The 26,358-nt window shown below is 51.3% G+C and overlaps 1 protein-coding gene across 10 annotated transcripts in view; it reads left to right on the forward strand.

The window, feature by feature from the left end:
* SHANK3 (SH3 and multiple ankyrin repeat domains 3) overlaps positions 1–17,101 on the forward strand; it is a 449,651-nt gene extending 432,550 nt beyond the window's left edge. For 7 of the 10 annotated variants that reach the window (XM_081209761.1, XM_081209759.1, XM_081209763.1 and 4 more), the window contains one exon: positions 13,362–17,101. In XM_081209761.1, coding sequence (XP_081065887.1) covers positions 13,362–13,905 — 544 coding nt within the window. In that variant the 3' untranslated portion in view covers positions 13,906–17,101. Of the gene's footprint in view, positions 1–2,106; positions 2,708–13,361 lie in introns of all 10 variants that reach the window. The other 3 variants (XR_014012079.1, XR_014012080.1, XM_081209765.1) reach the window with 3 other exon arrangements.
* Positions 17,102–26,358: the final 9,257 nt, after the last annotated feature.

Raw genomic sequence — 26,358 nt, forward strand, 5'->3', positions numbered from 1 at the left:
AAGGGAAGGTGTTCCACAGGGAGGGCGCCACTACCGAGAAGGCCCTCTGCCTGGTTCTTTGTACCTTCGCTTCTCACAGTGAGGGAACCAGCAGAAGACCCTCAGAGGAGGACCTCAGTGTCCTCAGTGATGGGCTCTTGCAGACAGTGGGTCTTCAGGGACCTGGAGATGTGCTCACCTCCCCCATGTTCTGTGAGAGACACAGGGCTCCCCCCTCGCCCCTCTTGTGCTATCACCTCTGCCAGCAGCTCACCGGCTTTCCTGTGTTGGCACCCGACCTCAGAAGGTGCTTCAGGAGACCCTCTGCAAAATTCCTCAGGAAGAGAGCCATCCCTTCACCGCCATTGCAAGAGGATCCTCAGGGTGGTCCTGGCCATGCCCCCCCAAAAGAGACTGCAGTGCTGGGGGGGGAGTTTTGGATGTGGTTCCAAGGGCAGCTGGGGGTTCCCCAAAGGGTGCATGAAGATCCATGGGAGCCACAAAGTGCAGATAGTTTTGTTTGGAAAGAGAGGGGACAGTTAATGGCTGCACCCACAAATTTAGAGAGCTTTATTTTTATTTTTTAAAGAATGTGTGCTCCACCCTCTGGAGCAAGAAGGCGCATTGCTGGGATTTTGTTTGGGGGTCCCGCTTCTCCCCCAAAACACACATGCGCTCTTCCTAATAGAGCAAACTGGTTTTCACAAACACACAAACATCATCTTATCCCAACCAAGCTAAGGCCATATCCACTGTGCTTATGTGACGATCACACTGTTGCTCCAGCAGACATGGGGCTGTCACTGCTTTGAATTGAACGAGAAAGCCGTCCACATTCGTCCGAAGAAAACATGGCCTGTACAAGCCTCCCGGTCAGGCCTGGGCATCCTCAGAGGCTCCAAAAAGCTTCAGAATTCTGTTTCTGGTCTTCATGATTGCAGAGATGACGTGCTTGAATGCAACGTTGGCCCTTGTAGATGAAATTCAAGAGCCAGATGGGAGACTAAGAGATGAACTAGAGCAGCCTTTCTCAACCTGTGGGTCCCCAGATGTTGTTGGACTACAACTCCCATCACCCCTAGCTAGCAAAGCCAGAGCTCAGGGATGATGGGAGTTGTAGTCCAACAACATCTGGGGACCCACAGGTTGAGAACCGCTGAACTAGAGGGTAAGAAAGGGATTTGGAGGGTAAGCGATGGGTTTCGGGAACCAGAGCATTGCCAGGAGTGGGGCTCCCAATGGCCTCTAGACTCATGTGCCCCTCTCCCTTTGACCACCAGATGATCAGCACAGCCCTACAAATTCCCACCCAGAAGTCAGTCCCCTTATTCCCAGATTAAGTGCCAAGTCCGGGACCACAACCTCCATTTTGCAAAGCGGTAAACCTCTCCGTTCACACTTTGCAACTGGTGTGGACCCAATGGGGCATGGAGGCAGCCAGCTTTTTCTTAATGCCAGTTTTTCTTTTGTGGGGAGGTTCCCTTTGGCATCCAAGAACTTTTAGAGATCTTTGCTGTCACCGCGAGAGCTTCGCTGCCCTGCCGGGGAGCATCCCGCGCAATGGTGGAGCTGCAACGATGGCAGGTGCAATCTTAGGATGTGTGACACATGGGAAGAGGGTCTGGCAAAGCCCTTCTGGGCTTCCGAGTTGCCCGCTGGCTCTGTGCATTCAAGGAGGTTGGATTTCAGCCTTTGCTTCCCGAAAGCCCCTTCCTGCTTTCTGGAGAGGGGGGCCTGCTGCTGCTGTTTTCTCCCCAGGGAATAGACGCCACCTCCCACAGCTGATTCTCTCAGGGGCACATGATGCTCTCCCAGAGCCTTTCGCTCTTCCGACCTCTGGCTCTGCATACAAATGTGCTCTCCAACACTTCTGCACATTCCTGGGGTAAGCAGGTGTCGTGCCAAATTGTGACACACCCTTCTCATTTTGAGTCCTCTCCCCCTCGCCCAGCCTCTGTCTCTGTTCTCCCCCCCCCCACTGTCCCCAAACCCTCCCCCCTCCACCCATTTGCCTGACCCCACATCCATGACCCGACCCTGAGCCTTCCCCCACCCCCTTGTTTTGCTTTGTCTCTGGCTTTGGCTGTTGAATCCATGCGATGATGAATGTCCCATTTCCTCTAGAAGATGTGACTCAATGAATACCAGGAACTGACCAGAACTGAGCTGCCTCCCAGAATCCTTGGCGCCCCTGGCCTGGATCCCTTGACCATCTTGCTTCCCAAGCGGCTTGACCCCCTGCCCCCCCCACTTGGCCGGTTATCCATCGCCCACCCCACCCTGGTGGCAGATCAGCTCCGCCCCCAGAGAGAAAGGCGAGCGGCCTGGGGCAGACAGGCACACCTGAGCAGGTGACCAGTACCAGGGTTGGGAAGTCAGGGTCCAGCCGGCTCTCCACCCCAGCAGCTTTCTCCGCCCAGCCTGTCACAGAGAGGAGGAGGGGTGTCTTCGCCAGGACCCCTGCCCTCGAAGGCCTTCCTCCTGACCTCACCCACTGGCCCTCCCGTTCCCCAGGCGGCCCCCCGGCCAGGAGGCATGTTGGCTTCTGGGAGCTGCAGCGGCCCCAGCCTGGTTTGTGACCGACGTCTGTTCGTTCTTCTCTGTTGTTCCTGGCGCCTTGGACTGATGCTAACATTTCTCTCATTGCCTCTCTTCCTGCTCTCCCATCTGCATGTCTCCGCTGCTCTGTCTAGAACCGCCTCAGGCCTCAGGAGGGTGGGCGAGTTGTGTAAGTGAGCATGTTCTCATCTCATAGCAACCCCATGTCTTCTGTCCCTCCGTACGTCTGTCTGTGACGCCGCTGCTGCTGCTGCTGCTGCTGCTGCTACTTTGTGCAACGGGCTGGGGCTGGGCTTGGGGGCGCCGGGAGGAGGGCGGCGGCAACGCTTGCTGTGCAGTGTGGGTCTGTCCCCTTCCTGCCCCTCTGTGCCCCCTTAGCATGTCTGTCTCCCTGTCTCGTGATGTTCTGTGCCACCGAGTCCCAGGAGGAAGCCCCCGTCAGCCTCCCGAGGGACGCGGAGCGTGGCCGAGGAGAGCCGTTTCCGGTGGGGAGGGAAGCTGGGAACAAGGGGGTCTGGAAGGCAAGTCACCACCAGTGGGTGGTGGGCAGGGGTTCCCCTTCTTTACAAAACCCCACACCCAATTCCCATCTTGAGGAAGACGTTCGACCTCCAACCCACGAGGGGGAGGCAAGCAGGCCTCCCAAACTGCTCTGCATCCTCTTTCTGACATCCAGGAAGGAACTCTGTGGTTTAGAGGACGGTGGGAGTTCAGTAGGGTTGTGTGGACCCTCGCTCCTGTGGCTGTTCCCCTAATAGGGGTGCCGGTGCCCCGCAGGGCTTTCTGACATGCCCTGCAAAGCCTTCCACTTGCCCCTCTGTGGCCACCCAGAGTCCCTGGCCAAGCGTTTTGCCCTCAGGAGCACCTTGGGGTCCGCCTGTCCCCACCTAAAAGCACCTCTTGTGCTCCAGTTGTGCGAGTGTAGGTGTGTATTCTGGGTGTGTTGTTGCCGCTGTTCCGTGTGGGTGTGCGTGTGTGTGTGATGTTGATCAGTTGAGCCAACCTGAGGTCCTCCTGCTGCAGAAGGCAGCTCTCAGGAAAGGTGTGCTGTCTCCACACTGTCTTCTTCATGCTCCTCCCACTGCCCAAAGCAGACCCATGAAATTGTGGCCACAAAGCCCTTCTCTGCCATAGGCCACAAACGGGGCCCACTGGCATGGTGCACACAGTTTATAAGCCAGAAGGTTGTGAGATGTTCATCCTTCTGCTGAGAGCAGTCTTGGAAAGGGCCAGGAGAGGTCGGGCCAAGGTGCTTTATGAGCAGGGCCTGCAGGGGGTGCTGCCCCCTTGAGCATCCAGGTCACTCAAGAGCTCAGCGGACCACCTCTCAGGTCCGCAGAGTGCTGGTCTTCCGCTTCTACATGAGCCCAGCTGAGCTCCACTAAGCAGCTGAAACCCACCTGCCCCAAACCCCATCCCATCCCTCTGCCCATGCCACCTGGCAATGCTTCCAGGTTTTTTTCCCCCAACCTTGCTGTCCATGCTGCTGCAAACATGATCTCAGGTTGTCCCCTGTCCGCCACATCCAGTCATGTGTGATCTCGGAACCGCGTCTTGTCTCCATCCCATCCATGGCTGTGGCAGCACTTTTGCTTGGGGCGAGCGAACGCCCGCTTGGCTGGTGTCTCGGTGTTGAGGCTTCTCATCGGCTGTTTCTTCCACACACCTGAAAATAGCCCCCTCCCACCCCTGCCCCAGGGCCCTTTCACCTCCAGCAAGCCTGGCTGGGCAAACCTGCCTTGGTCCTGACACTTTCTGCCCTGAGCGCGGAAAGGGAGATGGTGTGATGGACGAGCACCCAAGGAGAGCAAAAGGCAGTCCTTAGCATGGATGAGGGCAACCTTAGCATAGTTATCAACTTTTAATAACTCCAGGGAGGTTGAAAAAAGAGGCAAGGAGATGCCCTCTGCTCCTGGAAGTCCCCGTCCACAGTTTCTCTAGGTTCTCCTGAGTCCTTTCCTTCAAACAAGGCACTTGTGATAAGCATCTGAGGTTCAGTCATCCTCTTCCCCACCCTGATCCCCTGTCCAATGCACACTAGAATCATAGAATCATAGAGTTGGAATAGACCACAAGAGCCATCGAGTCCAACCCCCTGCCAAGCAGGAAACCCCATCAGAGCACTCCTGACATATGGTTGTCAAGCCTCTGCTTAAAGACCTCCAAAGTAGGAGACTCCACCACACTCCTTGGTGGCAGCAAATTCCACTGTCGAACAGCTCTTACTGTCAGGAAGTTCTTCCTAATGTTTAGGTGGAATCTTCTTTCTTGTAGTTTGGATCCATTGCTCCGTGTCCGCTTCTCTGGAGCAGCAGAAAACAACCTTTCTCCCTCCTCTATGTGACATCCTTTTATATATTTGAACATGGCTATCATATCACCCCTTAACCTCCTCTTCTCCAGGCTAAACATGCCCAGCTCCCTTAGCCGTTCCTCATAAGGCATCGTTTCCAGGCCTTTGACCATTTTGGTTGTCCTCCTCTGGACATGTTCCAGTTTGTCAGTGTCCTTCTTCAGTGTCCTTCCTGAAGAGGTCAGCTACCCAGGCTCTGCACTCAGGCTCCAGACCTCATAGATTCATAGAGCTGGAAGGGACCCCGAGAGTCATCTAGTCCACCCCCTGCAATGCAGGAATCTCAATTAAAGCATCCATGACAGAGGAGGAGATCCTTTTTAACCCAACATAAATCTGATTCATTGAGTTGTCTCCATTTTCTCTTGCAAAGGGTCTGTGGGGAATGTTTAAGGTCCAGCTAAGCACTTTTGAGGGACACGGGTGGTGCTATGGTCTAAACCACAGAGCCTAGGGCTTGCCAGTCAGAAGGTCGGCAGTTCAAATCCCCACGACGGGGTGAGCTCCCGTTGCTCGGTCCCTGCTCCTGCCAACCTAGCAGTTCGAAAGCACGTCAAAGTGCAAGTAGATAAATAGGTACCACTCTGTCGGGAAGGTAAACGGCATTTCAGTGTGCTGCTCTGGTTTCACCAGAAGCGGCTTAGTCATGCTGGCCACATGACCCAGAAAAACTGTCTGTGGGCAAACGTTGGCTCCCTCGGCCAGTAAAGTGAGATGAGTGCCGCAACCCCAGAGTCGTTCATGACAGGACTTAACGGTCAGGGGTCCTTTACCTTTACCTTTTTAAGCACTTTTGATTCTCCCCCGATCTGTGTTCCACTGGGAGCATTAAGCACATGCTCAAATGCTTCCCATCGAAGCGGCCGGGATGTGAAAGTGCTTAATTTTGTCCCAATTGTGCTCTCTTATTACCGTAAATTCTGTCTAGCGAAAGCAAGGTGGGGGAGATAGAGAGAGAGAGCACTTAAATGTTTGCGGTTTGAGGATTACACCTCCCTAGTCCATATTGATCTGTTCAGGATCTAGTGGGAATGAAAATGATGCTCACTTAACTGAAGAGCACTCGGGGTGTATCAGATTCCACATTCCGGCTCAGAAAGAGGCACCTAGAAGATTCTCTCCTCCAACCACCATTAACACCTTCAGGCTCCAAGGAAAATTCCCCCCCCCCCCAACATCTTGTCTCCATTTGGTCAGCAAGAGCCAGCAAAGATCAAGTGCAAAACCCTTTTTGGCCCTGAAAGCCACTTTGTCCATTTATTTTATTGCATTTCTATCCTGCCCTTCCATCCAAAGAGTTCAAGGTGAAGCATACACAATCCCCCCCTCGCTTAATGCCCACAAGAGCCCTGTGACTGAGAGGCAGGGGACTGTCCTCCAAATTTGCACCCCCAGCGAGCTTCATGGCCAAGTTGGGATTCGAACTCTGGTCTCTCCCAGATCTTAGCGCAGCCCTCTGCCCATGACACCACCACCGGCTCTCGCTTACAACCACGTTTCTCTCCCCTGTGACTCTGGGGCTGCCCGGTTCTCTGCCAACGGTTCTCTGCCCCGATTTCCTGAAGCGAAAGGGGGGGGCGGTGCTGTGAAGAGCCAGCCCCACCTCTCAGTTGGCAAGGCCGGCACAGGGGTTAGGGGTCAGCAGAGTAGATGGGGGTTATTAATGGCATCATTTCCCTAGCACTTGACAGGCCACAAACCACTTAACAATGCTGTGAGTCCTCACAGTTGCCTTCTTGAGAGCCAGTGTGGTGTAGTGGTTAAGAGCGGTAGTCTCGTAATCTGGGGAACCGGGTTCGCGTCTCCGCTCCTCCACATGCAGCTGCTGGGTGACCCTGGGCCAGTCACACTTCTGTGAAGTCTCTCAGCCCCACTCACCTCACAGAGTGTTTGTTGTGGGGGAGGAAGGGAAAGGAGAATGTTAGCCGCTTTGAGACTCCTGAAGGGGAGTGAAAGGCGGGATATCAAATCCAAACTCTTCTCTTCTTCTTCTTCTTCTTCTGAATAGGATGGCTATTGTTTGCATGTTACTGGTGGCAAAGCGAGACTTGGGGAGGGAGAGAGAGAGTGAGTTCCCCATGGCAATTGCAGCCTTGCCAGGGCCTCATCCAGACACAGAAGCCTCAAAAGGCCCTTGCGCTACCTAGGGTTCCCCAAGGCTTTCTCCTTGGTCAGCATCATTTGAGTAAAGTGTGGGCAGGGGAGATTTAAGAGAGATTCCTAGAGTGAGGTCAAAGCCCTTAAGCTGGGTCCATATTGTTCCAGAGCTGCCTTCACAGTCTTCTTGTATGACAGGCTCAAAAAAATGGGCCACACCTTGTGCCACGGCCAGAATCGTAGACCCCAAGGGTCATCTTGTCCCAACTCCCTGCAATGCAGGAATCTCAGCGAAAGCATCCCTGACAGATGACCATCCAACCTCTGCTTATAAACCTTCAAGGAAGGAGAGTTCACCACCTCCTGAGAAACACCTATCCACTGCCAAAATACCACTTCCTGTCAGAAAGTTCTTCCTGGTGTTTTGTTGGAACCTTCCTTCTTGTAACTTGAAGCCACTGGCTTGGATCCTACCCTCCAGGGCAGGAGAAAGCAAATCTCTTCCATCTGGCAGCCCTTCAGTTACCTGAAGAGGGCTATGACATCTCTCAGTCTCATCTTTTCCAGGCTAAACATACCCAGCTCCTTCAACCGCTCCTCATCAGGCTTGGTTTCCAGACCCTCAACCATCTTGGTCGCCCTCCACAGCACACATTCCAGCTTGTCAACATCCTTCTTAAATTGTGGTGCCCAGAATTGGACCCAGTATTCCAGGTGTGGTCTGGCCAAGGCAGAATAGAGTGGGGCTGTTACTTTCCTTTGACCTGGACACTAGACTTCTGTGGATGCAGTCTAGAATATGGTGCCCTCCAATGGCTAAACTGGCCAGTGTAGTCCACAGGAGGCCACCAACCTGGACGGCTTTAAAAAAGGATTAGACAAATTCATGCAGGAGAAGACTATCCAGGGCTGCTAGCCATGCTGACCACATTCCACCTCCACAGTTGGAGACAGCAATGCTTCTGAATAGCAATTGTTGGGAAAGTCAGGATGAGTCCTTGTGCTCTGATCCTGCTTGAAGGCCACTGTGAAAACAGGATGGTGGACCCCATGGGCCTTTGGCCTGATCCTGCAGTCTCTTCTTATGTTCTTGCAACATCAAGAAAGTCCCATGTTGGCTGTCCCTGTGCTGTGGACCACCCCACCATGGGTCACTCCTGCCAACGAAGCCAATCCCAAGATTAGAAGCACGTGATCCTGACACTCCCTGCAGCTCTGGAAGAACAGGTCCTTCTCCTGCCCAACGGCCAATTCAGATGGACTCTCAGTGGAGCTTGTATTCTGAGAGGACAGCATGGCAGGTGCTGGCTGGATGCTACACCATCTGCCCCGGTCACTTGTTCGGCATGCGTGGAGATGCGTGAGGAAATGAATCCCCTCTTTGGGCACTGAGCTGGTCACACAGCCCACCCATGAAAAGAAGGACCACCCTGCTGTAAGGCTCCCTCTGAACGCATCCCATGGCGTCTGCTGAACTGCTGCATGCCCAGGGCAGTTCCTGGCTGCCAGGATCAGTCTCCAACTCAGGCCGTTGTAAAAAGCAACAAGTTCTTAGACTTTCCGTGCCAATACAATGCACAGGTGGTTTCGATGCAAAGGGGTTTTAAATAATTGTTAGTGTTTGCAAGCAGAAAGGCAGACAGTCCACTTTAATCCTTGGCTATCCCAGAATAAGTTGTCTTGAAGTGGCTGCCAAGATTATTGGTGGTTCAGTGGTAGAATTCTTGCCTGCCACGCGGGAGGCCCGGGTTTGATTCCCGGCCAATACAACTTGCATTTTGGGACGCGGGTGGCACTGTGGGTTAAACCACAGAGCCTAGGACTTGCCAATCAGAAGGTCAGCGGTTCGAATCCCTGCGACGGGGTGAGCTCCTGTTGCTCGGTCCCTGCTCCTGCCCACCTAGCAGTCTGAAAGCACGTCAAAGTGCAAGTAAATAAATAGGTACCGCTTCGGCAGGTAGGTAAACGGTGTTTCCGTGCGCTGCTCTGGTTTGCCAGAAGCGGCTTAGTCATGCGGGCCACATGACCTGGAAGCTGTACGCCGGCTCCCTCGGCCAGTAAAGCGAGATGAGTGCCGCAACCCCAGAGTCAGTCACGACTGGACCGAATGGTCAGGGGTCCCTTTACCTTTACCTAATAACATAACAGCTGGATCATGCCAAAGACCCAGCTCTTCTTTCTTTCCTGCACTTGACTTGAAGAGTACAGGGCCTTCCTGCCTTCATGGCACAGCTTCTGAGAAACGTTTGCAGGTTTTCAAGAGTTTTTCCGGGAGGGGTTTTATTGCTGGGCTGCTCTTAGAGTAGAACAGCTAGAAGCTGCAGCGCCACCTGGAAGAGGCCAAGCAGGTAGATCGAGAAATGCAAAACTGGGAGATTAAAAATGCTACGACACATAGTCCCCACTGGTCAAGCCTCATAAGGTAGGGTAAAGGGCTGACCTCAGGGCTCTCTCTCGGGTCCTCAAGAGCCAGCTCTTGCTGGATGGCAGCCCCATGAAGAAGCCGTATGAATGGAATGCTTTCCACATTCACCCATCTCCATCCATGCACACCACATATCCCAAAGCATCTGCCTTAGGCTTCAGTCATAGAATTGTTGAGTTGGGGGAATCTCCCTATGGGTCATCTAATCCAACCCCCTGCAATGCGGTAATTCGAAAGAGAGAATCTCTGAGGGATGGCCATCCAACTGCTGCTTTGAAACCTTCCAAGAAAGGAGAGACCACCACCGTCCAAGGGAGTTCAGAATCTCCTTCCTTGTGACTTGAAGCTATGAGTTTGGGTCCTCCCCTCCAGAGCAGGAGAAAGCAAGCCTGCTCCCATCTTCCATGGGGCAGCCCTTGAGGTATTTGAAGATGACTCTCATATCTCCCCACAGCCTCCTCTTTTTCCAGGCTCAACATACCCAACTCCCTCAACCGTTCATCATAAGGCTTCGTTTCCAGAGCCTTAGTCATCTTGGCTGCCCTCCTCTGCACACATTCCAGCTTATTAATATCTTTAAATTGTGGTGCCCAGAATTGGACACAGTATTCCAGGTGTGATCTGACTAAGGCAGGATAGAGCAGTCCTATCACTTTCTTGACCTGGACACTATATTTCTGTGGATGCAACCTAGATTATTATTTTTAATATTATTATTAATTTACTGCTGCACCACACGACTCATGTGAAGCTTGTGGTCTACTAACATCCCTAGATCCTTTTCACATGTACTTCTATGGTGCTTAAAGCATCACCCATTCCCTTCCCTTTGCCAGGTAATGAAGCGTTGGCTGAAGCTCCCCGACTAACACTTGCCTTTGTTCCCACTTTCATGCCCGTGGCCACCATTTGCCCTCCCCACCCCACACCCCAGAGGAACCCCAATGACCACCAAGATTGAGCTCTTAAGACAAGTCCCCAGGCTTCCATCCCACTTCAGCCCCGATCCCTAAGCTGGGGAGGAAGCCTGGCCTAGAGGCAAGTGGCCCTTTGACCCTTCCTTTTCCAGGGTTTGGCAGGGGCTCTCAGCAGCAGGCAGTAATGCAGATTAGCAACAGAAGGTGTTGGTGCAACGAGGGGGTTGGTTCAACCTTTGGGAATGTGGCGGTGGCCCCAGCCTTTCTTTTATCCTGGGGGGCATGGGCTGTAGTCTGAAGACAAGAGGTCCTCTCCCGAGATGAGAGCATGTGAAGGAGCTGTGCTCTCAGAGAGTGGCAGGCGTGTCCCTTGCAATCTCAGAAACCCAGCCCTCGTTCCTCCACCAAGCAGCACCACTCCCTGTCCCAGGGGTTTTTGTGGGCTCTCTGTGCCCTCCCACATCCACTCAAGAGGCAGGGCCAGCATCATAAGTGGTACTTGAATCTGCTTTGCCGGATTCCTTTTGAACTGAGACAGATCAACTCACCATCTGACACTTTAGCGGCTGCTTGTGGCCTTTTGCTTGACGTATGCACAGACACAGACCCTGAAGCTGAATGGCTCGTCTGAATTACTGATCTTCTTTTCGGAGAGTCTTTGACATTGACAGGGGAGGCTAGTAGCCACTGGTAGCCCCCCTCATGAATTTGCCCAATTCTCTTCTGAAGCTGCCTAAGGCGGTGGCCATCACTAAGTCCTGTTGGGATGAGTCCCATAGTTCAGCCAGGTACTGCGTGAATAAGTGGCTCATTCAGTCAGTCCTGAATCTCCCAGCACTGAGCTTCATTTGATGGTCACACGTTATAGGGTTATGAGATGGTGAAAAGCGTCTCCACATCTTGCAAAATCATGCACACCACTCTCTTGCCTCCACTTAACTTTTTCCTCAGCTAAAAATTCCTGAACGCTGCAACTTTTCCTCTTGGGAGAGTCGCTCCATTCCAACTCCACAATGTCCTTTTTGTGTTTAGGGGGCCAAAACTCTGCACAGTATTCCAAGTGCGGACACTTCACAAATTTGTACAATGGCATATGACATTGGCAGTTTTAGGTTTGGTTCCAGAGAGCCAGTGTGGTGTAGTGGTTAAAAGCGGTGGACTCGTAATCTGGGGAACCGGGTTCGCTTCCCCGCTCCTCCACATGCAGCTGCTGGGTGACCTTCGGCTACTCACACTTCTCTGAAGTCTCTCAGCCCCACTCACCTCACAGAGTGTTTGTTGTGGGGGAGGAAGGGAAAGGAGATTGTGAGCCACTTTGAGACTCCTTCGCGTAGTGATAAAGCGGGATATCAAATCCAAACTCTTCTTCTTTCTAGCGATCCCTAGCATGGAATCCACCTTTTTCGCAGCGTGTTCATTGAGCTCTCCGCTGTGGCCCCAAGGCCTCATTTCTGGCCAAACACCTCCAGCTCAGACCCCGTTTGTGTGTCCCAGCCCCTTTTTGTTTGAACAATTCAGGGTCATTAGCAAACTTGACCACCTCACTTCTCCTATGTCATTTATGAACAAGTTAAAATGTGCAGGTCCCAACACCGATCCGTGGGCGACGCCACTTCCTACTTCTCTCCATTTGGAGAACAGTCCATTTATTCCGACTCTCTGCTTCCTGCAACTTAAACCAATTCCAGGTCCACAAGCAGACCTCTCCTCTTTTTCCTTGACTGCTAAGCTTACTCAGGAGTCTTTTGTCAAAAGCATTTTGAAAATCCAAGTCCTCTTTGTCCAGCGAACCACCTTTGTCTAAACACTCCTTGGCAAACTGTTCTGAAAGGCTAATGAGACAGCACTTGTTCTGCTTCAGCAAAGCTTGCTCTTATCAATGCTTGGTAATTCTGCCTTTCATAATGCTTTCTATCATTCTTTTCGGGAACAAAACGAACTGGACAGTCATTTCCCAGCCCCCCTAGATCCTGTTTGTTTGGGGGGGGTTTTAAAATGTTACAGGGGTCAATCTTTGTAACAAGGAACATACTTTTTTTCCCTTAGAAAACCAGCAATTACACTTTTCGGGGGATAGCAGAGGAGGGCTCTCCCTTGTCCAAATCACATTTCCTTGAAGATCTGCCCCCTGTGCAAATCTCTGCTGCATGTCAGACTCCTCAGAGATAATAATAATAATAATTATTATTATTATTATTATTATTATTATTATTATTATTATTATTATTATTTTATTATTTATATCCCGCCCTCCCCAGCCGAAGCCGGGCTCAGAGCGGCCAACAACAATAAAAGTAACACAGCATTCTAAAATCAATTCAGAATCAAATCAATGGCAACCATTGGGCTAGAGTTCTATGAGGATTACCGAAGGAGAGAGGAGGTCAGACTGTGCTTTGGCCAAAGGCCTGGTGGAACAGCTCTGTCTTGCAGGCCCTGCGGAAAGATGTCGAGTCCCGCAGGGCCCTGGTCTCTTGTGACAGAGCGTTCCACCAGATCGGGGCCACAGCTGAAAAAGCCCTGGCTCTGGTTGAGGCCAGCCTAACCTCCCTGTGGCCCGGGACCTCCAAGATGTTTTTGTTTGAAGACCGTAAGGTCCTCCGTGGGACATGCCAGGAGATGCAGATGCCCTAGTCATGATAGACTTTCTGCTTTGGGCATGTCCAGGACCTCTTGATCTCTGGGCAGATTTGGGGGCTAGCAGGAGGAGATTCCTTGAACCACCCTAGGAAAGGCCAGCAATTAAGAGACAAGAGGTGCACATTCTAGAGAACTACCTGAGAGGTTTGTCTCTGTGACTTGACAAGAAGAGAGTCTGAAGCCTCTGGGCTTCTGACTGCCATGGGAGTGGTTGAGGTAGCATCAGCTGTGGGCTCTGCAGAACCACAACCACCCTACTCTCCTGTGTAGATTGTGTGCTTGTGTGTGTGTGTCTGTGTGTGTTCTGGTGTCTGAGGACTTCTCCCTCACCACTGCTTTCTCTCTGTTTCTCTCTCTGTGTGTGTGTGTCTGTCCCATTCTCTCTCTGCAGACTTTTCAGTAGTCTAGGAGAATTGAGCACCATTTCGCAGCGCAGCTCGGGCACCACTTACACCGTCCGTCCCGGCAGCCGCTACCCTGTGACCCGCCGCACCCCCAGCCCGGTAAAGCCCACCCTGGATAGGACAGACCCGCTGAGCTCCGTGCGTCCCTACGGGCTCACCCCGCCCACCATCCTCAAATCTTCCAGCCTCTCCATCCCGCACGAACCCAAGGAGGTGCGCTTTGTGGTGAGGAGCGTCAGCGCCCGGAGCCGGTCCCCGTCCCCCTCGCCTTCCTCGGGGGGGCCCCTGCACGCCCTCCACCCGCCTCGGCCCTTCATGCAGAAGCCCCTCCAGCTGTGGAACAAGTACGACGTCGGGGACTGGCTGGAGAGCATCAACCTGGTGGAACACCGGGACAAATTTGAGGACAACGAGATCGAGGGCACCCACCTGCCGGCCCTGACCAAGGAGGATTTTGTGGAGCTGGGGGTGACGCGGGTCGGGCACCGCATGAACATTGAGCGGGCGCTCAAGCAGCTGGTGGACAGCTGACCGTCCCGGGCGGCGATGCTGGCCTGCTCCGCCGGGGCCGACTCCCTAGAGGGTGGGGTGGGGCATTTCTACCACTAGACTAGCAAACAGGAACCAAATGGCTTCTATTCTACTCTGGCCACTGCACTGAAGGGCGGGGAACTGGTGAGCGCAGACTCTCTCTTTCTCTCTCTCTCTCGACACCCCAGGGTGGGCTGGGGTCCCTGGCATCCGTGCAATCAGAGCCACGATGCCTCAGGGAGCAGGAATGTTGCATGAAGATGCCCTGGCCATTTTGTTGGGCAGGGTGGGGAAGCCTGGGCTGTACATCGGTTGATGCACCTTTGCCCAAGAGAGTTGCTGCAGGACAGGCGGTTATTGGGGGGCAGGAAGGGATGCTCCTCCTGAGATTTTGCACCCATGTGGAGCATGCTGGCCTAGGCTGGCAGGCAGGTGGCACAGAGGAGGAGGAAGGGGGCTATTTAGCAGGACAGGAACCCATCGGTTTAGGTTCGCTGGGTTGAGGCGGGCGGAGATGGCGTCCCAGAAGAGCTCTCCGCTAGTGGCTCTGGGGTGGCTTCACTGGCCATTCCAGAGGTCAGCTGCCAGCTTGGAGGCATCTTCATGGCCAGGTGTGCATCTTGCAGGTACCAATAGACCATCATCGGTGGCTGTTCCCTGGCAATTCCTGGGAAGCTGAGCAGAGCGCTGGAGCTCTTGCTGGACAGCAGCTTCTGAGCGTGGACAGGCCCAGGGCGCACTCTCGGGGCATTGTCCTGGCCACCAGGAGTCCTGTTGGGAAGGGCAGGAAAGGAGACCTTTGCCCTAGGCTGAGTCAGCAGACCTTTCTCCCCCATGCAACAGACATACATATTGCCCCCAAGAGGGTCATCTCATTGCCAGGAAGACCAGAAGATTGATGTACCCGGAGAGAGAGAGAGAGAGAGAGAGAGAGAGAGAGAGAGAGAGAGAGCGCAACACTCACACAGAGAGAGAGTTGAGAAGGACCTGCCTTTTTGAGGACTCTGTTCCTTTTGCCCTGGGGAGAGGGGGACTGAAGTCGCATGGATAGGAAAGCATGTTTGGGGCATCCGAGGGAGGCAAGTGGGGAACCCAGCAGCTCCTGCTTTGCCAACGTTCGTGGGGGAGGGGGGGAGGTCACGTTTTCTCTGGGGGGTTGTCGTGGGGACGCGTCGAAGGGAGTCTCTATAATCTCTGTGCATTTCCATAGATATGCTGGTGATCCAAGCGAGGAGATGCCAACGCCAGGGGATCTCGCCCCCTCCGTCCTGGTCACTCATCTTTTGCATCTTTTTAATCAGCTATATATTTGAAAAGGAAAAAAAAAAAGAACAAATATCTATATATCTATATCTCTATAGCCACCTTGTTTTGTTATGGTTTACTAAAGCTATATCTTGCTAGAGGAGGAGGGGCCCTCGCTGCTCCTTCCTGCGACACTTATGGGAGTTTTTAGTGACTGACAATGAATGTGAAGAAGAAGAAGAAAAGAGAGAGAGTCTTTTTAAAAGCTCCTTTCAGGCGCTCTGAATTTTAAAGAATTGCCGGGGGTGGGGTGGGGGGTGGGGTGATTAAAAAAAAGACAACTTTGCACTTGGTTTTGGGGACACACCAAGTCTTCCATTCTTGCTGGGCAGAGCTGCAGGGCTGGTCCTGGAGTGGCCACACACACCCAAAAAAATGCCCCTGCCAATCTGTTCTTTGCTGGGGGGGAGATAGATACACCTAACCCTTTAGCATCTCCTTCAAAGTGCCCTGGAAGTCCCCGCTGTGGAGGCGGGAAAAGTCCGAGGTGGAGCCGCACCTTTAGGGAAAGCGATTAGGCTGTGGGTGGTCGCAAAGCCCCTTCCCCAAAAAATCCAGACCCAGGTGCTGGAGGAGGCAGCAAAGGGAAGCCCTCTGAACTGGGGCCAGGTAGGAGGATTACTCTACCTATATCGAAACACCCTGGCCATCTGGCACCAACCCTCTTGTTGGTCTTCTAGTGAAGACTGCAAACCAGGGGGCTGGCACAGCTGAAACGAGGGGCTGTTGCCACCTGTGCAACTGGGTGCCTCTTATTGTCCCTTATGCACTCCGTCTGGCCCTAACTGCACAGCTGGAGGTGCAACTCTGCTCCCACCTAGAGGCGAGGCTGCCCTGAGCTGCCTTCCTCCAGCACACTGAGCTTGGAGGGGGACCCCACAGTTTTTTGCTGGCGACACACTTTTCATACTGCCTTCCCTCTTTGGGGCCTAGGAGGAGGAAGTGGGTAGCTCTTTAACCAGAGGAAGCCCACTCCCCCAGAGACGCTTCTGCTCCACCCGTGGGTGCTGATCTCCATGTCCTTTATCATTCCACCGTGGCTGTATGTAGGCCCTTTTCCAACCCATGCACCAAATGGCCCAGTCCATGCAAGAATGGTTGGGAATGGTTCCCCTCCAAAGAGGGTATGGGGCTTTGGGAAGCAGACTGCCAACCCCCGTGTCAGTTTCCTCTGTAAAAGGCATTACTTCTTCTGGTGCTAGAGGGGAGGAGAAGAGAAATCCTCGCCAACCCTCAACCATCTCTGAACTTTTCTGAGTTTATTTCAGTAGAGGAGTGAGCAAGCTGTCAGAGAGCTGGCCAGTCTCCTCACCCCAGGGCATCCTCGCTTGCAAATTGCTCCTGCTGCTGGGCAAGGATGGAGTTGCTGTTCCAAGTTTCTTCTCTGTAGTCAAGGCTTAGGGCAGAGCCTGAGGGGCTGGGGGCTTCTCCCTCTGCCCTTTCAGAGCAGGGCACTATCACTTGGGATTAAATACTTTCCTAGTAAAAGACAGTACCAAGTAGAACTGCTAATTTCTCTGGTGGGGAGGTCTGTGTGTGCGAGGGCAGGAGGAACCAACTCAACATCAGGAAGGAGTTCAACAGGCATTTGCACCTGTGTGGACTTCCGTGCCATAGAGCTCTTAAAAGCACAGGAGCCTCTTCTGAGCTTCAAGGGGGCTGTCAATTCTACCCGCAGTGGCCCTTGCACAGTGATTGCCCCTTCACTGCCTCCATAGCCATGATGGGAGGGAAGGCATTCGACTCACTTGAATGGGCAATGAATGTGAATTGCACACTCTAGCTCGCTTCCTCCCTCTCACTCACACACTTTTTCACAATAGTGGGAAGTTAGGAAGATGGAACAATTGTGCTCCATCCAAAATTTCGAACCTTTCTAAACCAAATGAAACCCAACTTGCCAATGGAATATATTGTAACACAGAAAAGTTTGACTTAACACAGGTGGTGGTTCCCCCCCACTCCCGCTGCCACCACCCCATTTCTCAAAGTTATGTGTGGGCTTTTTTTGTCTGTGTTTGCCTTAGCTACACATTTCACTTTTTCACATCTGATTTCTGAAGAGCACATTTAAGAAAAGGGAATATGAATTGACCTGGTATATCTGTAATCCTTCCAAGCTTGTTCCTAGACTGTAACCTGTCTTACACACCTGCTATAAGCTGAATCATGCCTTCTGCTACCCACAGCATTATCTGAGCACAGATCATAAGACCATCTTGGCACATCACGCTCCATCACCCTAGTGCTGAATAGTTGGGCATTTATAGCACCATCTTCTGTGTGGGTATCGAGAAGCAAATCCCACTGTGTTCATTAGAGCTTACTCCATGGTGTGTTTAGGATCACGGACTTAGTCTGGTGTCAGTTTCTCCTTTTCAAACAACAGGACATTGGGCTATGAAATGTGAAGCCACATCACCCAGCACTGAGAACTACCAGCCCACAAAACACCAGGTCAGTGTTGCCATCTCTGTCAATCCATGATCTTGACAACTGACGCCCTACTTTGTTTGGAGTAAAACAGAAGTTTGGAAGAGAATTGGAGTAATTCATGTAGGAAGATAAGGCTATTGGTCGCTTGTAGTCATTATGGCTCTGCTCTACTCCTGCAGTTGGAGGCAGGAATGCTTCTGGACACCGTTTGCTGGAAACCATGGGAGAGGAGAGCGCTCTTGTGTTCTGCCATTGCTTTCAGGCTTGCCAGTGGGGCATCTTTGTGGCCACTGTGAGAACAGAATGCTGGACTAAATGGGCTACTTGCCTAATCTGACAGGGCTCATCTTCCATTCTTACAATCTAGGCAGGAGAGAGTTCCACAAACAGGGCATTGCAAGGTGGCCCTGATCCAAGGCATGGCCAGCGTCACCTCTGACGTTGCTAAAACCTAGAACAATTTTGTTGTGGAGAGTCCTAACCTGGTGCTGTCCAGAGGCCTTGGACTCTAACTTGGCATCCTACGGCAGCACTGGTGGGGCTAGTTGTACTCCGATACATCTGGAAAGCACAAGGATAAGGAAGGCTGCCATAAAGCACAAGCATATGTTGTGTTCCAACATCCCACCATCATATATTGTTCTCTGGTGCTGCCACTACCAGATCATACCGTCTTAACATTGGTTTGGCATTGGCATTGGCATTCATTGCCTGTTAGCGAAACTGTCCTCAGATAGCCAGCTGTGGAATGACAATAACCCATATACATTGCCTTGGTCTACCTAACTCTTGCATCATCTGATATGTTCTCCATGCATGCCTTGCTACGCTTCCCAAGCCCTTTACATTCGCATACTCTAGCATGCGAATATACTGCAACTCGAGGGTTTTGCAGGTGGCACCGCATGAAGCAATTCTCTCTCTCTCAATGCCTTCTCTGGTTTCCGTTTGCATTTAAAGGCAGACCTACCCGAGTCCCACTTGCCAAAATGAGACGTCAACCAAAGCACAGCCGTCCATCGAAATTTGCACTTCTACAAATTTTGCAACGTAGTTCTCCAACCAAGCAATGTGTATCAAGATGTATGTGATAGGGTAAAGCATGCATAAAATGTGCTTGCTATGCATAAAATAGCATAAGAAATTTTGGGGGGAAATCGTATACAAAAATGTGTTTGTTAGGAGAAATTTGCACTAAAACGCTGGTGAATTTTCATGCATACTTTGTTAGTTTTTTTAAAAAAAGAAGGCATGATTGAGAGATTTGCTCATTCCCTAGTCCTAACCCACCCTCATGCTTTATCAGTGTCTCATTGATCCCACTCCACCCCCAAACCCCTCCCCTCACCGTCAGGCCACCCACCACTTCCCTGACCAGAAGGTGCCTCTCTGCCTTCCACATTGATGCAGGACAAGCATGCTCTGAGAAGGTCGTCTGCTCCCATCACAGCACTGCAGAGATCTGGAGAATGGGCATCTCTCCTCTCCCACCAGCTACCCTTCACTTGCCTACTTCTGTCCACCCCAATAACTCACCCTGGTCCCCACATCACCTTTGCCTTCACAGTTGAGTTACATGCCAACCCGTTTAATGCCCAACCTGGCCATCTGTCATGGATGCTTTCATTGACATTCCTGCATCACGGGGGGACGGGACTAGAGGATGCTTTGCGTCCCTCCCAATGTTTCAGTGCCGTGATCATGCGAGGGGATTGTTTCTGCTGCCTTGCAAGCCAGAGATGGCATTTGCTTCTCTAAGACACCCCAGGCCCACAGTATTTCCTCAGAGGCAGCCACCTTGGTTGCTTCCTTCTAATGTCCCGTACCAGTTGCTGGAAACTGCAGGAGGGAAGAGTCCTACTTGATGGTTTCCTGCAGGCATCTGATTGGTCACTGTGAGAACAGGATCCAAGACTAGGTGGGCCATTGGCCTGAGCCAGTAGACTCATGGTCTCATCCCTCGTAATCCTACAGAAATGAATGCCATCTCCAGGTAATAAGGGGGCACCAACCATCCCATTCCTGGCTCTTTCCTTCTGGCTTCTGCTCCATTGCGCTGCTCAGTCCCGCTGCATGTTTGCCAAAGCTCCGTCCAACCACAAGCCAACATTTTCCTCCCATCATCCCCACCCTGCAGCCCAGCTAGTACCCCTCACATGGGCAGAGAAACTGTGATCAGCCCGCTGCTCTAGAATGGCTATGGCCGCCTCACTTGATGGAAACTGACTTCCATTCCTCCACCACCCTACTCCCTCCCTCGTGGTATCTGCTGCCCGTGAGACCGGTTGGAGTCTCTCTGGTTGTCTATTCGCCTGAGTGCAGGTGCCTTGTTGCAGCCCGTGGCTGCCGTGGGCTCTGGGTCTCTGTCCCTTCTGCAGCTGCTTCTGGGACCACACGAGGAGACCCTGCCCACCCACCCGCCTGCACACAGCCTCATCCCGCGGATGGAGGCTTGAAGACTGCAGAACGGAACTTGTCTGCAGGAAGTTCATTCCAGGACTGGGAAAGCTGGACGCCTTCTTGCTTCCTTCCTCAGGAAAGCCCTTTGACCCTGCAACGCTTCTGCCCCCTCTTCATGAGGGCTGGAGAACCTCAGGGCTCTTGCTTCCTGCTTCTTGTCTCGAAGGCCAGCTGAGCCTCCCCTTGGGCGGAGGCTACTCGGCTTCTTCCCCGCAAAGCAGCTGCAGCCGTAACTGTGTTTGCGAACACTGCGTGATCCCCTCGACGCACAGCCTGAGGCCACGGGGACACCACGGCTAAGTCCTGGTCAGGCATAGCACAAAGGAAAGTGATACCCAACCGAAATCCTGCACTTGCCACATTGTAACCTGATCCTGAACCCCTCCTTGATACTGGTTGCTGTCCACCTCATTGTGAAGACATTAGAATCTGATGTAGACCACCTAAGAAGGTCAGAAGAAGTCTTTTGGATCAGGCCAATGGCCCATCTTAGTCCAGCATCCTCTTCTCACGGGGCCCAGAAACTTCCCTGTGGGCAAGACCAGGAAGCAGGACCCAAGGGTAAGAGTGTTCTCCTCTTCCATGGTACCCAGCAACCTTGGGTGCCTAGTCCAGAACGTGCTCTCGTAAGGTAGCAAATAGGGAAACACAATGGTGAGTTTTGAGCCACTGAACGCAAGGGCTGAAGGAGACTTTGAATCATTTCGTCCCTCCTTACGTTCTTGAATTGAACTCCCGGCTCTCCCACTGACCCCAAACAACGTAGAGTCCAAATCCTTGGCGAATTTTACCTGCCAAATCCTATGGGGACACTTCAAAGGCCTCCCCTTTTCACAAGATTTTTTTTTAAATGATATTTATTAGAGGTTTAATGATTACAGAAAAAAGAAGAAAGAAACAATAAAAGTTAAACAAAACAAAACAATACCTTACAATACATCAAAAATAAAAAGAAAAACAAAAAACAATACAGCAAAACAACAAAGAAAAAGACAAAAACATTTAAAAACACACCCAATATTTCCATATCTTTACCTTTCATTTACTTGTTTCTTCGACCTCCTCACACCTCCCTTTTTTGTATTCTAGTTCAATTATGTATTTCAGCAAATCCTTTCCAACTTTCTCAATTTTTATTCTATAATTTATCTTAACACAATCTGACCTTAAATTTTCCACTTTGGCCCATTAACAATATATTTTTGCTTAATTCTTTATAACATTTCTGCTAAAGCCATATAACTTCATTCCAGCATCCTTCTAACATTCATTAATTTTGCAATATTTCTGTAAATATACTTTAAATTTTTTCCAATCTTCTTCCACCCACTCTTCTCCCTGGTCTCGGATTCTGCCAGTCATTTCCGCCAATACCACCCTTTTCACAAGATTAATACCCCTGAAATGCCACCCAGAGTTTTGGCTGTCTCAGTATGAAACCCCCTTTGCACGTTTCCCATGGAGTAAGCCCTACTGAAGTCAATGGGACTTGAATCCAAGTCAACATGCATAGCTGTGCACTGATCCTACAGCAGGTTAGAATCATGGTTTCAGGCTTGGCGACGTGTCTTCACGGTTGTTTAGAGTGAACCCCTCAGTTCGTCACATTCTCCTCATTTTCACTTTTTCATTTGCACAGTTGGGAAGGTTAAAGTCTCCATCTCCCTCCTCTCATGATGGGACATTGCTCATCGTTTGACTCTGTGTTAAATTGATTGGAACGCAGCTCCTAAAGTAGGACGATTGCATCTAGCAAATGGAAGCTCTGGTCAGCTGAGCTCTGTCTGGCTGTGAGCACAAAAAGTGTCTTGCGGGGGAAAGGGGTGTCTCTCTGAACCAGCCCCTTTTGATCCGGCCATAGTTAAAGGGTAAAACGCCACTTCCAAGTATTCAACCCAAATGGGTATAAATAATAACATCGTTATTAAATTATTAAGACAGTTTTCTGGGCTGGGACTTCACTCACCTGGGTGGGAGGGCTTAGAAACAGCATCCTCCTCCTGCCCTTGCCTCCAGCAGGAGCGAAAGATCAGGGGTCTCCTTTGATGGGGGAGACCTAAAAAATTCAGATGGTCCCTTCATCAAATGAAAAGGGCCAGAGGCAGCAACTGTTCTTGGAAGAGAACTTGCTTCCCAGGCCTCCCTTGTTCAGCCAGCCCAGGCTGCTTTTAGGTGGGCTTGGGAAACTGAGGCTGCATCCAATATGGAGTTTTCCCACTTTTATCTTGGCCAGAGGGGTTGACCTCCCACTGTGGCCTGAAATGGGAGACGAAAGGAGGAAAGTGTCCCGTGGAGCCGCAGGCTCTGCCTCGAGTTCCTTGTTCCGTGGCCTCACGAGTCTCTTGTGAGTCTCGTGCCACGTAAGCGGGGAAGAAACGCTTTTGTGCTGTTCCTTTCCCATGTACTCCCTCCAAGATGGCGGCTCTGCCAGAAGGAACCATTTTGCATCTGCAGAGGCCCCTGACAGCTCAGTGGCTTGACGTTCCCTCCCTGTTTCATTCCCAGCTGAAGCAAAAGGACCCCTTGCCTGGTCTCTGTTTGTAGATAGATCTGTCCAGATTTTATTCTGCCCTCCTGGGTGAGGTGACCCCAAATCTCTCTCCAGAGCATTCCATTCCAAAAAGCCATTTCGGGGAAGGCAGGAAAAGAGAGCCTGACTAGGACATCTCGAGGGTGAGGGTCGTCCTGAGAACCAACACAACCCCCCTCCCCAGTACGCAGCAGTGGGGAGGGGGCCGCAGGAGGCGATAACAACAGCTGCACACGGAGCTAACTGTGATTTCTCATTGGCTTCTCAATGACTTTTGTTACCTTCTGTACAAAATTAGGGACAAGGGTTTTCATTTTTTTGCTCTGGAATATTTTTATTTCGTTTTCAGGGTGTTGGGTTTCTGGTCCTGACTCAAAATCCATCACTTCTCTGTACTCCTCCATCTCTAGACTTTTGAAGCAAGCAAGGCATCAACCTTTCCCCCCCCCCCAACTCGCCATTATCCCCACCCGTCCGAGGTGAGACACTGTTTTGGCTGCTGCCCCAAAACTTAAGGGCGGTTTTGAATTTTCCGCCCCTGGAAAAACCCACCCATGTCCGCAGAAGAGGCACACCCACCCTCACCCAAAGCAGCCCCCGGTCTCACCCTCCCCTGTCTGTCACCCCCCACCCACCCACCTGCGCCCTTTGGTTTCTTTGATTGTTTTTTATTGACAGGGTCTCTTTGAATTCACCCCTTATTTTATATGGATTTCCTGAGGAGATCTCTCCTTCCGCAGAGTAAGGGAGTGGGGAGGGAGCTCACACACCTCCTGACCCCTGACCTTGTGATACGCCCCCCCACACAGAGAGATCTATGTTTCTTATATTATTATTATGATTATTATGACAATTATTATTATGACAATTATTATTATGTAATAAATTTATAAGAAATCTATTGGCTGCTTCTTAGCTCTTTGTTCCATCAAGGGGAGAAGGATATAATCCTGCGTGTTTTGTACCCTGGATGAGGTGCGGTCCAAGGGGTCATCTTAAATTTGCATATGCAAATACATCTATGCAGCCATTGAGACAGACAGTGTGGTGTAGTGGTTAGAGTCTAGTGGACTACCAGGGCCTGGTTCAAATCCCCCCACTCAGCCATGATGTTTCCTGGGTGGCGATGGAGGCCAGTCGCTGCCTCTCAGCCTAGCCTACTTCACAAGGTTGTTGTGGTGACAATGTGAAGACAAGTATGTCCAAAGTCCGTTTTGGGGGCCTAATCCGGCCTGCCGGTTGGTTTAATCCGGCCTCTTGTGGCAGTTTATTTCCTGGGCTAAAATCCTAAAAAAACCCTCAACAACTTCAACCCTAAAAAAGCTCAACAAGGTTAACAACTTTGGTCGGCCCTCACAGCCCTTCACTTCCTCAAATCTGGCCCTCTTTGAAAAAAGTTGGGAAACCACTGACCTAGGAGGACCAGGGTTTGAATGCCCACTTGGACATAAAGCTCTCACTGGGTGACCGTGGGTGAAGCCACTGCCTCCCAGCTTGGCCTACCTCAAAGCAGAGTTGTTTTGGGGGTTAATTGGGATGGGGGCAGAGTCATGCATGCCCCCTAGAGCTTCTTGGAGAGACAGGTGGGGTGTACATGCCATGAAACAAACAAAAACGGAGACTATAAACAGAAATCCAATACAGAGCCAACACCTTATGAGAGCCTTTCTCAACCTGTGGGTCCCCAGATGGTGCTGAACTACAACTCCCATCACCCCTAGCTAGCAAGGCCAGAGCTCAGGGATGATGGGAGTTGTAGTCCAACAACATCTGGGGACCCACAGGTTGAGAACCGCTGCCTTATGAGGAACGGTTGAGGGAAATGGGTCTGTTTCGCCTGGAGAAGAGGCTGAGAGGTGATGTGATAGCCATCTTCAAATATCTGAAGGGCCGACCTGTGGAACACACAGCAGGCTTGCTTTCTGCTGCTCCCAGAGGGTAGGATCTGAACCAATGGATGGAAATTACAAAGAAGGAGATTCTGACCAAACATTAGGAGGAACTTCTGGGAGGTAAGAGCTGTTTGCCTGTGGACCGGACTTCCCTTGGCTGGTGTTGGGCTCCCTTTCACGGGAGGATTTTAAGCAGAGGTTGGATGGCCACCTGTCAGGAATTATTGAGTTGTAATTGTTGCATTGCAGAGGGGTTGGACTAGATGACCCTTTGGGTTCCCTTCTGCGATTGCTTCTTCTGCTATTTTGTTAGGCTGGTTTGTGGTCTGAAGGTTTGGGCAGCAACCCTCATAGAAATGCAAGGAATAAGTCTAATGCAAGAGGCTCTGAGATGAATCTTCCTTTCTCTCCTCAATAGGAGAGAAAGCATCAATAGGAGTATAGCATCTAGATCAAGGGAAGTAATAGTGCCACTGTATTCTGCTCTGGTCAGACCTCACCTGGAGTACTGTGTCCAGTTCTGGGCACCACAGTTCAAGAAGGACACTGACAAACTGGAACGTGTCCAGAGGAGGGCAACCAAAATGGTCAAAGGCCTGGAAACGATGCCTTATGAGGAACGGCTAAGGGAGCTGGGCATGTTTAGCCTGGAGAAGAGGAGGTTAAGGGGTGATATGATAGCCATGTTCAAATATATAAAAGGATGTCATATAGAGGAGGGAGAAAGGTTGTTTTCTGCTGCTCCAGAGAAGCGGACACGGAGCAATGGATCCAAACTACAAGAAAGAAGATTCCACCTAAACATTAGGAAGAACTTCCTGACAGTAAGAGCTGTTCGACAGTGGAATTTGCTGCCCAGGAGTGTGGTGGAGTCTCCTACTTTGGAGGTCTTTAAGCAGAGGCTTGACAACCATATGTCAGGAGTGCTCTGATGGTGTTTCCTGCTTGGCAGGGGGTTGGACTCGATGGCCCTTGTGGTCTCTTCCAACTCTACGATTCTATGATTCTATGATTCTATTCTATGATTCTCCAGCGACAAACTCTGCACGAGCCAGGATTGGTTCAGACATGACCTCCCAGCTGCAAACAGAAGATTCGGAGTCTGTTATGCAGGTCTTCCAGATGTGATTCCTGTTCCTTACTTGGCAGTAGCAACAGGTACTCACAGCAGTGAGTAGTTTAGCACTGCAGTTGCCTCTTTGACCTAAAAAGATCATTGTGACCTCTCTGGTCAATATGAACTAGCAGCTTGCAGACACACACACAGAGCGCTGTCAGAATCGAGAGCAAAGCAGGGCTGCACATATTAGCAGCAGGGTTTTCAGAGAAGGGCGCCTTCCCCAGGCTGGGGCTTTCTGTTTCGAACCACGTTCCATCAGCCACAGGAAGCGTGGCCTATGATGTGGCCACTGATGGGTGCTATAAATTCAAAATATCTAGAGGAAGGGCTGTGCAGAGGTGGCCTGAGGCAGGAGCCTCGCTTGACTCAAGTTATAAACCTGCGCTTTTTTTCTGGGGGTACACAGGGGTACATATACCCCAAAACATTTTGTGAATTCTTGTCCTTTTGTCCATTTACTTCCCCTGATTAGAACTATAAAATGGTGATTTTATTGAGTCAAAATGAGAGTATCCCTAAAAAGCATCTCCACCCCCATCATTCTGCCCGGACGCTGAGGTCCAGTTCTGAGGGCCTTCTGGCAGTTCCCTTAGTAAAAGAAGTAAGGTTACAGGGAACCAGGCAGAGGGCCTTCTCAGTGGTGGCGCCCACCCTGAGGAACAGCCTCCCATCAGATGTCAAGGAAATAAACAACTACCAGACTTTTAGAA

Source organism: Podarcis bocagei, assembly GCF_964188305.1.
Source record: "Podarcis bocagei genome assembly, chromosome: 10".
In the NCBI taxonomy this organism is placed as follows: domain Eukaryota; kingdom Metazoa; phylum Chordata; class Lepidosauria; order Squamata; family Lacertidae; genus Podarcis; species Podarcis bocagei.